General features: G+C 37.4%; 4 protein-coding genes across 6 annotated transcripts in view; 2 read left to right on the top strand and 2 right to left on the bottom strand.

Moving 5' to 3' along the window:
* Window positions 1-2,143, bottom strand: part of LOC138025985 (4-galactosyl-N-acetylglucosaminide 3-alpha-L-fucosyltransferase FUT5-like) — a 12,222-nt gene extending 10,079 nt beyond the window's left edge. The window contains exon 1 of one of the 2 annotated variants that reach the window (XM_068873152.1): window positions 2,013-2,143. The gene's annotated coding sequence lies outside the window, so the exon portion shown is untranslated. The remainder of the gene's footprint in view (window positions 1-2,012) is intronic. The other variant, XM_068873148.1, reaches the window with a different exon arrangement.
* Window positions 2,144-3,519: 1,376 nt separating this feature from the next.
* On the bottom strand, window positions 3,520-8,130 carry LOC138027282 (uncharacterized). 2 transcript variants are annotated; one of them, XM_068874841.1, is made up of 6 exons: window positions 8,040-8,130; window positions 7,929-7,962; window positions 7,755-7,806; window positions 7,332-7,405; window positions 5,112-5,276; window positions 3,520-3,844 (listed from the first exon to the last, which is right to left on the bottom strand). In XM_068874841.1, the coding sequence occupies exons 1-5, from the start codon at window positions 8,097-8,099 to the stop codon at window positions 5,140-5,142; spliced, it is 357 nt and encodes a 118-aa protein (XP_068730942.1). In that variant the 5' UTR covers window positions 8,100-8,130; the 3' UTR covers window positions 3,520-3,844; window positions 5,112-5,139. The 2 variants fall into 2 exon arrangements, with proteins under 2 accessions (XP_068730942.1, XP_068730943.1); XM_068874842.1 differs by lacking the exon at window positions 5,112-5,276.
* A 20-nt stretch (window positions 8,131-8,150) lies between these two features.
* LOC138027281 (uncharacterized) lies at window positions 8,151-11,723 on the top strand. The gene is made up of 5 exons (XM_068874840.1): window positions 8,151-8,260; window positions 8,335-8,368; window positions 8,742-8,802; window positions 10,543-10,625; window positions 11,364-11,723. The coding sequence occupies exons 1-5, from the start codon at window positions 8,198-8,200 to the stop codon at window positions 11,498-11,500; spliced, it is 378 nt and encodes a 125-aa protein (XP_068730941.1). The 5' UTR covers window positions 8,151-8,197; the 3' UTR covers window positions 11,501-11,723.
* A 625-nt stretch (window positions 11,724-12,348) lies between these two features.
* LOC138027279 (zinc finger CCHC domain-containing protein 8-like) overlaps window positions 12,349-15,000 on the top strand; it is a 6,731-nt gene continuing 4,079 nt past the window's right edge. The window contains exon 1 of the mRNA XM_068874839.1: window positions 12,349-13,420. Within this exon, the coding sequence (XP_068730940.1) occupies window positions 12,364-13,420 (1,057 nt within the window). The 5' untranslated portion in view covers window positions 12,349-12,363. The remainder of the gene's footprint in view (window positions 13,421-15,000) is intronic.

The raw sequence follows: 15,000 nt of genomic DNA, 5'->3' as shown, positions 1-15,000 counted from the left end.
GACAGTTTCTATATTAAATATTGGTAAAACCAAAAGGCGATTAGAAGACCGAAAGAAAGATCATTTTCGGGCCTCTAGCTCACAAATGCAAGCTGGGTGAAGACTTCTGCGGAGTGCTGAGCATACGATGGATGGGTCATAACATCAAACGTGATCGTTTTCAAATTTTATCTAACGGTCCTTCTGTGATATTGTAAAATTAAAGAAACACCGTTGATTCCAGAACTTCAGCCATCGTTTAATGACAACATTAGCGGTGAAAAACTTTTCCTATTTTAAGTAGAGGTTTCCTTTAAAACGACTTTGTAAGAATACTGGAGACTGAGCGGGACTGTGATGTCAAGTTCAAATTCTTTCAAATTCGATTGAGAAAATGCTGATTCTATAGTTTGGAGGTGTGTCTTTGGCTGCATTCATGCAAAAAAAAAGAAACATCTCCTAGTGCTTGTCAATCATTTTGCACTGAGCTTAGTGTTAAAAGTTTTTTCTTGGTATTACATTTTAAAGAACCTACAATTTAACAATTTCATCTTATAAAGGCAATAAAACGTAGTTCTTAGGTACCGATTCCCCATTCATAGCCTCCAGTTAATTGTTGGAGTTTATCCTTAACGGGACAGTTCAGGACGTTTGTCATGCGCAAATTTATTAGAATTTCTCAGGCCTTACCGCTGACTCGGTTGCCCAGGTTACTTAAAGAACTACAGTATTATTTTGTCGAATTGTAATTGATTTGAGATGATTGTGATATCTGCTAGCTTATAATTAGACACGTACAAAACATCACATTTCGGCCTTTCGCCTTTTTCAAATACAACTGATTGATGACTGAAAATTCTTGTGTTACCCTACTTGCCTCAAGTAATACCAGTTTCTTTTCTTCCCACTCTTAAGTCAGTAAAACCATGATATCTTATTAACCAGTGTACGTCACTAGAAAACGCAGCTGAATAAAGATGAAAAATGAACTTTCTATTCAAAGCCTGGGGGAAAAGTTTCACAAAAAAACAGGAAAATGTTCATGTACTTGTTGTAACCGAAAACTGGTAAATATTGAAAGATGTCGCCTTTTTCCTTCTCTGCGTTTCTGTGAGGTTTGGAATTCCCATTTTATCAGACGAATCGTTTTTCCTGTTTACAGCAAAAACCAGTGAAACCTCAAAGCAATGTGTTATTAATCAAGAACAACCAACATGCCCTCAAAGTAAATGCAGCTGGAAAAATCATATGCAAAGTTTTTGTCTTGAAGGAAACAATCTTTCAAATTTTGCCGTTCCTTTTAGAATTTTTTTTTAACATTGTTGAAAAATTTGGATGGATAGCAGGACAATTTTCATCGCACGAGTAGTGCATTGAAAGACTGATGGGAAAAACTATTGAAATTATGCATGTTTTTAACGTGGAGGCGATGGGAGGTATTTTATAATTCAATGGACCTTGTTTTGTCTATTTAGTTACTGAAATACGAAAATTTGAGAAATTTCACGAGGATTTCATTCAACAGTTCGGCTCGTTGCTTATTTTTCAACGGCCACCCAACGAAAAGCCTTGAAGAAAACCTTTTTGAGAGACCCAGCTCTGCGTAGATTTTCGAAGTGGAATTTTATTGCATGACATGTTCCCTGGAACGTTCGCGTTATGACGAAACTTTATCCCTTGATTTCGCAATTTTAAAAATATTTTGAAAAACAATAGAGCCAGCTAGAATGGCAAGCCATCAGCTCGGGGTTTAGTTTTACTATAGTCCCAAAGGTTAAATCTTCTTTTGATGGCATATTCAGCATCAAGAGACTAGTCTCTTGTCAGCATAGAATACAAACCAGTGTCCTTTCACAAGGTTTCATAAGTGGACAAAAGCGCAAAAAAAAAAATCCATTAGCTGAAGTGTTGGTAAATACGAAAAATTTGGCCTTCAATTCCCATTTATCGGCCATTTACAAAAGAGCTATATTTCCATTGTTAGCCACGTCACTACAATTATTTCCATGATTTTAGTCTGATGACTAACTTACCTCAGTGAAAGGGTATTTGGTGCTCCCGATCCAATGTCAGTTCTAATTGACAAAAATAAACTTTCTCGTTTTGAGAAGTTTTCACAGTGGCTTCTGTCGCTTTGTGAGCAGACCTTCTAGCTGAACTACTGAAGAGGTATTTTGTTCTGCTCTTTCTGATTGGCTCATGTGGATGGTAATAGATTCTCCACTATACTTGTACCTGAATTCGGTTTCAACAGGAAGTCCTTTCATTCCACATGGCAGGACAGTAGTCTCGCCCAAATTTTCAAACTAATCGTCTCTAATCGTGAAAAGATAGTCAGCAATATGAATATGGGAATATGGTAGAGTCAATACAAGTTTAAAAGGAAAACAGCTCACTTCCGGTTGCAGTTAGCTTGCGAACGCAGACATACATGTATTTCCGGCAGTCGCCGGAAATACGTCTGCGTTCGCAGGCCACAATGATTGTAGGTTGCAGTCGATAGCTAAATTAATTAAGCTGTCTATTAATAATCGTGCAGCACGTGTTTCAGGCATTTTAGCACATATTTTTTGCGCTTCTCTGCATAACAACGTGAAAGTTTTGATGACAACATGAGCATACCAATGTGATTTTTACTCTGCAACCGCTCGTACCAATTTTATTTTAGGACACTTCGCCCAAATTGCACGACGTTAGGAACACATAACGACGTGAAGAAGATGGAATAAAAGCGAAAGACTTACGGTAGCGCAAATTTCTGTTTTGAGGTGACGTTTTCGTCGACGTCACTGTCGTAAATCCCTAATATGGAGTTTGACTGTTCTGGATGTCTGGTAGACATTGGGAATCAGCGTTTATTCTTATTCTAGAAATGGAGAGAATCCCTGTGGAGAAATGTTAACACTAGATACCTCAGGCGACATTTTCTTTCGCAATGTACTTTGAGGTACACGAAAGGAGAATCCTGGGTATTAGATATAGGACTGAGAAGGACATTCAAGAGTTTGGCTCAAGTTGTGGAGTTTTCAAGTCTAGGTACACGTTTCAGATCACTGAAAAGGCTGGTCTTTCAAGGCTGGTTTTCACTAGCGACGGAGTCGAAGTCGGAGTCGTACTCCGGCGGAGTCTAAGACGTCTAAAATGTCTTAGACGTGGGCACGTCCTCTAGTATAAATACGCCCAATGAAGACAGATAGAAAGATCAATGCCGTTAATAAAAGAAAGTAACCAGTTGTCAGTGAATCGGAAAAAATCCTGGCTGGAACGCGCTGTTTTAAGGCTTCTTTACAAATGGTCAAGTCGTTTCATTAACAAGCAACGACCTTTCGTTAAAAAAATCGTTTTATACCAGTAGTTCTAAACTAAAAGGTATCCAGAATTTCAAAATTCTAAACAATTAGCCCCCAACACCAAAAACAACGGAACAACACAAAAAAGGGAAAAAACAGACTCTACTGCAGACGCAAGAAATTTGAGAACTGGCCTTTGCGAGAATAATTCAAGCTCTCCCATGCACAAAAAGAAATCGTAACTCGAAACTGCGGCTTGAACCTTATTCTTTATTGATAAAAAAAAAAAGATCACAATCGACATTACACGTCAAATAAAAATGTCTGCGATGATTTTCTGTGTTCGGTGCATCTGATACTCATTCTTGCAACGGGCTTTTAAAACTATAACAACATAAGAGGTCAGCTGGCTTGCAAAATTTGTTCTATTGTTACATAATTATGCTTTTAGAGGCCAGGTATTGCATCTTCACAGCACGAAAATGTCTCGTCATCGTCTCCACAAACCGCTTCCAAACTGTCGTCGTCTGACTCACAGTTTTGCTCGAGAGGTACGGGATTGAAAACGACCATACCTACAGGGATCAAAAATAAAATGTTTTAATTTGGCTTCGAACAAAAGGATAAGTTTTTCCATGCACAGTAAAGCCCACCACAGTAAAGCCCTTCCAAGCAAACAGTACTTGCGTTTCATTTTAGACCTTTTTTTTCATCTTTTTTTTTTTGCCTGTGACCTTTAATGTGTGCAGCATTAATTTCGTTATTTGTGCTGTATTTCTTAGAAAGAGTATGTAACAAGCACTGAGTCTGGGTTGTCAATTTCCTTTAAATCAACTGTAATCGTTCTGTATGCCACAGAATAAGGCAATGGCATATAAACGACTTAAAATAATTTATGTCGCCTGTACTGTTATCCTTTCCCATAAGTCCCTTACCAAATAGGGATAAGCATAACGTGAGGAAGTTTTGTTAAATCTAAAATTCATTGAGAAAATCAGTGACAAAGAGTCCTTCAGATTAAAAAAATCTTTGCTTTCCGTTGGCTGTGGGAAATAAAATACAAGACCTGAATCTCGGCACAAATTGGAGGAAACGTGTAAAAACTATGGCAGGGTCGTAACGAGGTTTATTATATAAACACCAATAAAATACCAAGTGAGCTTTCGCGCGAAAACATGATATCTTCACACGTGAAGTTCACACGTGAAAAGATCACTGTTTCTATGGTTTCATTTCAAAATGGCGCCTTTCGATGCTTTCGTCAAACAATTTAGTATTTCATTCTGGAGGTTGGTGTTTATATAATAAATGGAATATTACACGGCCGCTTGGAGATACGAAATTTTTCTTCTCGTGATGCGAAATATTTCACTCGTTCGCTGCGCTCACTCGCGAAATATTTTTCAACACTCGAAGAGAAATTTCGTATCTCCAAGCGGCCACGTAATATCCTCTACGTATGTAATCAGGGATCAAAGGCATGAAAAGAGCCGGGATCAGGGATCACAACCCTAGGGATCTGGAATCACAACGCGTGGGATCGGGATCAGAAGTTTTTTTCATGGAATAACGGATTAGGGATCAAATTTTTTGCGGGTTCAGGGATCAAAATTGTCATCATTTATGGGATCAGGGATCAAAAATTTTGGGTAAAAATATGGGATCAGTTACGAAAAAATAAACCTCGTTACGAACCTGCTATGGTCACAAGCAAAATTAAAAAGAATTCAAAGATTTGATGCAAGAACGTGTACTGTTTGCACTTGTGGAGAGATGACGATGGCATTTCGATTTCTGGTAAGGATGGTATTTCGATGTCTTAAATGAACCTGGAAAAGGCACCTTTGTATTTAAAACTAACAGCCGGTTGCTACATTGTCTTCAGCGTATGACAAACTCTCAATATTTCATCGTCATCCGCTAAAACATCCGTGATAAGTTCATCATCTCCATTCCCCTCATCTTCTTCACATATTATATCCACAACAGAAGTAAATATCTTTTGATCTAAACGAATTAGAGAGTAGAGATGAATGAATATTTAAAGTGCACCAAGACTGAAATATCATCCTGTCTTGGTTAAATATGTTTGGCCTTTTCACTGAAAGCAAACATGTTTTTCTACTCCAAATTTCACATTGTATGCACTGCACAAGTTGTTTAAAGTATGTTAAACTGGTTGTCATTTCACCCACAACAGAATCAGTGATTCCTGATTTGATGTAATAAACTAGTTTACGATGCAAAAATGATTGGAAAACAGGAATGCAAAGTTGTCTGCCTCCTACAGCTTAGGCTCTGTCTATTGACTGGTAGTTTTTTTTTTCCAATATCACTACTTAACATAGCTTGTGCATACCAAAAAAGTGAGGTTCCTTGATAAAAGAGTAATATGTAGTGGCTTAATACCACAAAAACTTGTGCAAAAACCGCACTTGTAGATAAGCCACACCCCAAATTTCAAGCATAATTTTGAGGAAAAAAACTAAAAACTTCAAAAAAACACTTGGGCAAAAAAGGTGTTTGTTCGTTCATGATAAACTTGCCAAAATCTAATGCTTATTTAAGGAAGGTCTTTAGTGTTATTTGTGACCCCATACCAGCCAGTTTACTCCCTCTGAAAGCAATTGTCTTGTATATAAGCCACACACACGATTTTGAGCCCAATATTTTGGCAAAAAGATGTGGCTTATACATGGGTTTTTATGGAAAATTGAATTGGAAAACAGTCTCTTGAGCTTTAATGTGCACTTAAAATACTCTAAATGTTTTCAATATCAACGTACATGGCATGTTGTGGCTTGCTCATACTTTAAACACCACTCAAAAATACACCATTACAGGGCTCGAAATTAACGAAAAAATCCAGTCGCATTTTGCGATAAGATACGAAAATTTAGTCGCAATTTCGCATATTTTAGTCGCAAAATCGCCACGCTGCATTGTGTTGTCAGCGGTTTAGCAAAAAAATATGAGCCCGCAGTACTTGTGTGTAAAGAAACTGCTGAAAATGGCGAATGATCGAAGGAATGGAGCTGTGCACGTAACATCGCAGCTAAATTACTATACAATTACGCTACCTTCAGAGAAAATTCACAGCGAGAAATAAAATAATTTTGTCATTTACTTATTTATTTTAGCAAACGTAGCAGCAAAGTGGCTACTGCTAACCCTTTTGTTTCCAAAGAACGAAGGTGACAACAAGTCGCAAATTTGCGACTTCTCCAGATATTTTAGTCGCAAATGCGACCGTATTGGTCGCAATTTCGAGCCCTGCATTAAAACATCTTATAATTAAATTAGAAAGTGAAGAACAAAATGAGCCTGATAAATGTATTTCTTGGGCATCACCATAAAAGATGCAATGTGAATAATTGATGAAGATGTTGCATACACAGTAGGGATTATAATTTTATCATTTAAAGACCCTGTTTTTTATCTGACTAGATTTCACACCTTTGACTGTGCAAAAGGTTGCCTGGTTCTCAACCATTTAACCCATTGACTGCCGGGGGTTCTCCATTGATGAGTAAAGTCGTCTGCCGTTAGACAGAGTAAAATACTAAGTTAGGGTTAGTAGGATTACAGACCAGCTAACTGTGTTCCTGGGAAACAACCATACAACTAGTTTCATATGCTAAACATCATTGTACTTGTAGTTAATGAAGCAACTTGCTCCATTTTGCAATGGCACTAGTTGTCTCAATATTTCAGCTGATCTCTTAACCCTTTGACATCCAAACCGGCCTAAACCCGCCAGACTTAGTATTTTACTCTGTTTAACTCCAAACGATTTTACTCGTCAATGGGGAACCCCTGGGAGTCAATGGGTTAATCAGAAAATTGTTTGACACTTTGACACCCAAACCAGCCTGAACCGGCCAGACTTTTACTCTTTCTAATGCCAGACGATTTTACTCATCAATGGGGAACCCACGGGAGTCAATGGGTCATATCAAAAGTTTCAATGTACGACTTTAATTTCTTGGATTCTTTGCCACGAATAACTAGAATGAATGACCATGAGGACACATTTTCTTGAAGGCTCAATGTTATACTTACTGACTGCTGCAGACATTCTCGTGTATCTTCTGGCAAGATTTTTGGATAAGTTATCTCTTGCTATTGTTCTCAGCCTGTAAACACAAAATTTAATAATAAATGTGAGCTGTTGTGTACTTACAAATAAAAACTGCTGCAACACAGTTTCCTAAAACTAGCTCGTTTAAATTCGTTTAAACAAATGTCAGAAAGACTGCACCCCTGAACAAAAATATGCTTCACCCCACAGTACTTAAAAGACAATAACTTACTTGTATAGAAAAGCACTACCTCTTACAGAAAAAAACATCACTCAATATTTGCTTCACACCTGATCCGTGAATTATCCAAAATTCTCTATAGCACAGACCGGAGTCCACTGTTCTGTAACAGTGCTTTTCCATATGCATACACACAAATATTAAACAACAAACTGTCACTTACAATCCACAGTCTCTTAGAATGGTTCTTCCGACTAGGGAAGATATACATCTTGCTAAACAAAGAAACAGCAGAAAAGCGATTACTGGAGAAATATGATCACATGTTGCATAATCGTTCCTCATGTTGAAGAAAAAAGAAAAAAATATTGGCAGCCAGGGTGTCGAGTCTACTTACTTTGCGAAACACCATTTGTCGACATAGACGACCTCTGCAAGAAAATTTGAACTCAATGCTTAAGTAATTTGCTTTCTGAATGTTTCCAAGCTACCGATCCATCATACTAACCGAGATTTGAAGCGAACTGCGGGCAAGCGATCGGAAACAGCGTGCAGAGAGAGCCGCCATCTTTTAAATTTCCCAGAGAGCTTATAGCGCGTCTTGTCCTCGTCGCCAGAATGAGGTAAATCAATTAGACGGGCGGCTTGTACAGCGGTAATTTCAAAATGGCGGCTGCTGCTGCACGTTGTCTTCGATCAATTAATCGTTCTTCAACTTTAAATTTGAAGGTAAACGAAGTTGATCTTCTTCTTGTGTGTATTTAATGTTAATTCTAATTCGTATAGCTATATTTGATTTGCAGATATCCTCTCATATCTTGAAGAATACCTCTCCAAGTAAGCTATATATCTTGTGCATGTTGCATAAGCTTTACAGACTCTTTTATTTACACGTTCGACGACGTCTTTAATCACGGTGATACACCATTCTCGAATTTCACAGTGCCTCACGCTTAAGGCAAATATTCTTATTTCTAAAGGATTTGAGAAACTGGTATGCATTTTTAAATTAATGCTGCCTTCCATAGTTTTTGATTGAAGGAGAATTTGTCTGTAGGTACGTAAGTTAGAAGTCTTGGAACTAAGGAGGAAGCTCAGTGATTTCCTCATATTCACTAAACTCCAGCCTGAACCATTTTTCTCCTACTCAGAGTAAAAAATAATCATATAAAATTACTTTGATATTCAATGCAAATATTTTCCCTTGCAGGATCCATAAACAATACCACATCATCATTGCTGAAGTCATTTCTCAGCACTGACAGTGGATTGTAAGTATTTTCACAAAGTGAAGAAATACATATATTTGAAGTGCGGACTATAGATGAAAGAGAGTAACGATCCTTGCACTAATCTGGGCATGTGTTCAAATCCCATTGGAGCCACTTAAATTTTCAGATGTCTATAGAGTGGTTTTCAGTTGAGTGTTAAAAGTAATTCTGCAAATTGCCTTGGTTTATGATTAGTTCACTCAGTGATTGGTTCAAAGTTCTCACGCCACTGTTTCAACCAATCAGAAGTGATACCGAAACAAATCGTGACTCGCGCGTGCGCATTTTCCCGCGGTTTGTGTCGGCTACGTGTAAATACTTCGAGTTTTGATTGGTTTACCGGATTGTCTCGGTCCTTTCTGATTGGCTAAAGTAATTACTTTGGTTTTGGTTTTACGACACTCAGTTGAAAATCGCTCTAGGTCACAATAATAATAATAATAATAATAATAATAATAATAATAATAATAATGAATCATGTGAGCGAGAAAGTCATGACCATAGAGATGAGTTGCCCATGGATTAGTAATCGAGAGAAGATGAGCGAAGAAAAAACTATGAAGTATGGTCTGCTAAGGTGGGAGTTGAAGGAGAAATATAAAGGATACGAGGTGCACCAGTATAACATCATCATGGATGTGCTTGGTGGGTGGTCGGAAGAGACAGAGATTAGTGTGCAATCATTGGTTGGGCAAAAGACTACTCACGTCTTAGAGAGAATGCAGAAGGCCGTTTTATCGGCGAAGCTCAATATTGTAAGAACTTTCAAAGTAGTAACATGATAATGTTAATATCAAGATTGATAGATTAGCCATGGACAGTTATCGGCATAAGTTTTAGACACCTAGATTATGATTTTTATATATGTATATATATTTTATTTATTTATTTATTTATTTATGTATTATTTCAAGTTTCGCTTAGCTCACAGGCTACGCTATGCACCCTGTGTTGCTTTCTGACACTGTGCATACAGATAGTTTTACTGCATAATAATAATAATAATAATAATAATAATAATAATCTTACACTTTAATTTATGCTTATGATTTTTATTTATTATTATTATTTTTTTCTTATTTCTTATTTCTTATTTTTTTACTCCATGCCTCACAGGTTACGATTTTACTCATCAATGAGGAACCCCCAGGAGTCAATGGGTTAATCACTCACTGAAAAACTTGTTAACCAATTAACGCTTTGATGCCTAAACTGGCCTAAACCGGCCATACTTAGTATTTTACTTTGTCTAACACCAGACGATTTTACTCGTCAATGGGGAACCCCCAGGAATCAATAGGCAATTACTGGTACTAAATTCTAACTTCTATTTTAGTTATTTAAATAGGACAGTGACCAACATGAAAGCTTCGGCTACTTTGTTCACTGTGCACAAATTGTCATCAGTATTGGTTTATCTTATTAATAGTATTCTTTTTCCGTGAATTTATATTTAATAAATATGAGCATTAACTTTGTTGTTGTAAAAGTGCAGTTGACTCTTAAACCGAAGTGAACACTTTGTGCAAAATTGTGTGCACATCTCATTGCTTGAAATCCTGGACACAATATTGTTGTTATTGATTCCCTGAGTCTTGTAAAGGAAACAATATTATTTTGATTAAATCTGAGGTATAATTCCCATATATTCCTGTAGTTGTAAACTTTGGGTGTTAGGAATATCACCCACCTCAGTCCTATCATTGCTATAATTTAAAAATCTCATATCTTTGTTTTCAGATTAAATGGGTCAAGATCTTGTGGAATATCCACGTATAAGAGAATAAATTTCAGCAAGAGATTTGCACCAATATCTTTTGCATGTGAGTTTGCAAGTCTATGATATTATTTCCTAATTTCTTTAATTTATTTGAGCAAGGTGTTTTGGGAGGCTGTGGATGAATGAGTTTAAGACCATTTTGCAGAATCTGGATATTAAACTTGAATGTCAAAGTTAACTTATCTTCAAAATTTGAGGTGCAATTTAACCCATTGACCCCTTGGAGTAAGACTTGATAGATTTTACTCTGTCTAAAGCCGCGGCTACACGAGTGATTTTTTCAAATTTTGTCACGTCGCCAGCATGCGATGAAAATGACAGGTGAAAAAATCGCAAGAAAAAAGTCACCAGAGTTCAAACTTTTGCGACAAAATCGGTGAGATAGTTGCCCGAGTAGCCACTCTGCAATTTTTTCCTGGCACTTGCAACGAGACTAAAGAGTATTTAGCCAATGAAATTAAAGGAGGAATGTCTGTTTATAGTGTCCAAAATTTGTCACAAGTCTAGCCGCCCTCATGCGCAGGCGACGCAACAAAATTTGAAAAAAATTGCATCACTGGCGTGAGCAAAAAATCGCTTGTGTAGCTGTGGCTTAACACCAGATGATGAAATTCTCGTCGATGAGGGCGGTCCATGGCGGTCCATGGTGGTTCAGGTGTCAATGGGTTAAACTGGCCACCAATAACTTACCTAAACACTGAGGCAATAATACAACCTAAATCTATGAATAAAGGCAAGTCATAGAGCTGGTTTCATTCACAACATGTTTTTGCCATGACAGGTAAGGTAGCCCAGACCTGTCCTCTTTCCGTTGATGCTGGAGGTGAACTGAGTGATGCTTTGGACGGTAACCTTGGAGATGATGATGGTGATACTTGGTCTCAGAATGAGGATGAACCTTATTTAGGAGATACCTGACAGAGATTAGTGCTCATGAATCCTAACACAGAATGCTGTCCACCAATGGCCTCAAGACATCTTTTTATTTCCTTAATTACATAAAAGGACAATGAACGTGGTTTTAATTTAATATGTAAACATTGTTTGTGCCATCAAGCAAAAGGCTTGGGAATTTATTAGGTGCAACATGTCACCTTTGGTTTTATCCTTATCAGCCTTAAAATAAACATTTTTACAGAAATACTGTATGTTTTTGTTTTATTTTTTCTTGTTATAAATTTATACAAGGTTGGGTGTCTATCACAATGCATTAGCTACTAGAATAGAAATGTAAATGGCTGTGTCAATATTATTGACTCCTGTAGAAAAAAAGAAAAGAAGTGTGGACCACTCCCTCAAACTTTGTCTAGATTGTTAAAGGCTTTTTCGGAGCGATTATAGAATTCGGGCCATCACAGGGCAATCCTATGCAAATTGTCGGAAGCTTTTGAAGAACGAAACACATAACAATAAGCACTTTTGTTCTTCATTAAGATGGAAATATATGGCCCTGCATTCTATAATTTAGCCGCTTTTTCTACCCAACGACAACAGGCACTGAAAATATTTCACCATTGCACTTAAATATTCTACCTCATTTTTCAACGGATATTGCAATCTCTTGTTTTCTAGAATTACATTTACCCCAACTTTTCGAATAAATAAATTTAATATTATTGTCTTCCGGTATTTCAGTTTCAGTTGTGTTTTCTGATGATGTGTTTATGCCAAAAATTATTGAAACCGAATGGTATGTATATCTTTCCCCATATGTGCAAATATCGGACAGTGGTCGAGAAGATCTTGAGGGCCGGGAGAATAGGAACTAGTAGAGTTTCAAAATGGCGGCTGAAGGGATAGCGTTTGACGAAGAACTGCTTTTTACAGAATTCGAAGTGGAGAAAGCGAAAACAGTGCCTCTGAAGGGTAAGAACAACTGCAACGAGAATATTTCTTCAAAATGTTTGATGGAAGAGAACTTGCGACTGAAGAAATCCCTTAAAACATTGATAACTATTTTGAAATGTGGTCGGTCTTCAAATGGAGGTTCAAGTCCTACGCCGGAAGACTGTTCTCCGCTCTTTCAGGTTACGTATTTCGATAATAGCACGTCTATAAGAACCAAAGAAAAGGTAGAGGAATTTGTTCAATCTATGCTCAGTAATTCTGCCGGAGATAATGAGGGGAGAGAATCATTTGGAAGCGAAAATTTTCAACCTTCTGTCTTCGAGCTGAATTATGAGCTGGACAAGCTTGCCACTCATAGTGGGGATGACAGCATAGCATTACCCATCATTAGCTCTGTTCAGTATTACGAAGAGTACTGCATAGACTGCTGTGGATTTCCTCTGGTTGATCAGAATCCAAGGATAACTGACGGATGGAATATTCCAACGTATGAACAAGTTTACTTCAACGTTGTTCCTTTTAACCAAGAAACGCCAAGGGTGAAGATCAAGCCGAGTCGAACATGTTTCAACTGTGGAAATAGTGGTCATAACGTTCAAGATTGCCCTGAGCCGCAGGATCTGGCAAAAATCAATGCAAACAGAAGAGATTTCCGGGGTAAATTTGTCTCTCCGGTGAGTCTGAAACATAGATATCATGGTGAAGAATCGGCTGAGAAGCGGTTTGGTGGCTTCAAAGCAGGGGTGATAAGTGATAACCTGAAAGAGGCACTTGGGCTTAGCAAGGAAGATCTTCCTCTTTACATTTATAGGATGCGATATCATGGTTATCCTCCTGGTTATTTACCACGTGCAATGAAACCAAGCTTGAATCTTTATGATGGGGATGGTAACATTGACAATTATGTTGTTGAAGAGGAGAGTGGGATTGGTGATAATATCTGCCGCTCTTTTATCGAGTATCCTGGATTTAATGTTCCCCCTCCAGAAGGTGAGTTTATTGTAAGTGCAAAAACTCCTTGAAGTTCAATAACAATCAAGTATTTTCTGATGATCTGGTCACTGTCTGCTCATCCAAAAACGAGCATAATGAAGTTGAAACGTTGTGAGCTACATCACCGTATCATGAGACAAATAACAATACTTGATTATAATTAATTCACTTTACAACAATTAAAGTGCTACTATGATAAAAAAAAATCATTTCCCTTACTTTTTTTCTTTCGATTTTAATAAAAGTTTGGTGGCTTAACACCTGACTGGCAAAATTTTGAGGTTTTATTTTTATCCAATTTAAGCTGTTTGCTTTTGGTGTACATGTAAGTTTTGGATGTCATGGTAAAGGCCATTACTCACTTTCAAAACTGACCGATTGGACCTCAGAGGGTTGAATCTAGCGAAAGTGATCTCATTGGCATGTACTCACTGGCTTTAGCGTGTAAATGCAGCTTATTGCATACACAAAACACAAGTTTAAAAGTCTGAAAGCCTGAAACTTCTGTGCTGCATAATTAATTTAGAAGCGTACACACGCATTGCATTCTTAAACTAGCGAGTCTTTGACATCATATTTTTCTCCTTGATTCAGCTCTCTGAAGAGTTTAAAGTTAGTAGTGGTGGACCATTAAAGAGGAAAATTCCTGTTAAAATAAACAGGTGTCTTTTTTTTTTTAATTAAGGCTTAAAATGTGGGTCAAACTAACTTTAAGTTAGTACTTTAACAACTTCAACCTCTTTGATTTTTTAGGTGAAAAGGTAGCAAATTCACTTTTCTTCTCATCCATACTCTAGATTACAAAAATTTGGTTTTATCAACGGAGTTGATAATGTAAATTGGCCACCGTACAGAGATTCTAAAAGCTGACGTTTCGAGCGTTAGCCGCTCTGACGAAGGGCTAACGCTCGAAACGTCAGCTTTTAGAATCTCTGTACGGTGGCCAATTTACATTATCAACTCTGTTGATAAAACCAAATTTTTCTATACTACTTCCCCACCGACGCAGCACCACAGTTTCTTTAGAAACTAACCCTTCATACTCTAGATTACTCCAAGAAGTTGCAGTAACAGTATTTGTTGGTTAGGGAAGGATGTTTAATACTGGTACATGTAGTTTACTGGCACCCAAAGAACAAGATATTATTAAAGTCTACATTAATTTTATTTACAATGTATAGCATTAAAATGATGCCTGCAAGTCACAAAAGCTATAAGTATGTGGTTGAAACATTTCTGTTCTCACTTATGGTTAAGGGTTCATCAGTGATTACAGAGCTTTAGTCATGCATTGCTTGCTGTCTCCAGGTCTTTCAGGGTAGGACATCAATGATATTACATGGCCGCGCGGAGATACAAAATTTCTCTTCGATTGTTGAAAAATATTTCACGAGTGAGCGCGGCGAACAAGTGAAATATTTTTCAACACGAGAAGAGAAATTTTGTATCTCCAAGCGGCCATATAATATTCTATTTATTACATAAACACCAATGAAATACTAAATCATTTCACAAAAGGCATCGAAAGGCCCGATTTGTATATGAAACCATAGCAACAGTGATCTTTTCATGTGTGA

The sequence above is a fragment of the Montipora capricornis genome, chromosome 12 (assembly GCF_036669925.1).
Source record: "Montipora capricornis isolate CH-2021 chromosome 12, ASM3666992v2, whole genome shotgun sequence".
Lineage (NCBI taxonomy): Eukaryota > Metazoa > Cnidaria > Anthozoa > Scleractinia > Acroporidae > Montipora > Montipora capricornis.
The sequence above is the reverse complement of the archived record's forward strand: the minus strand, read 5'-3'. Positions and strand labels throughout refer to the sequence as shown.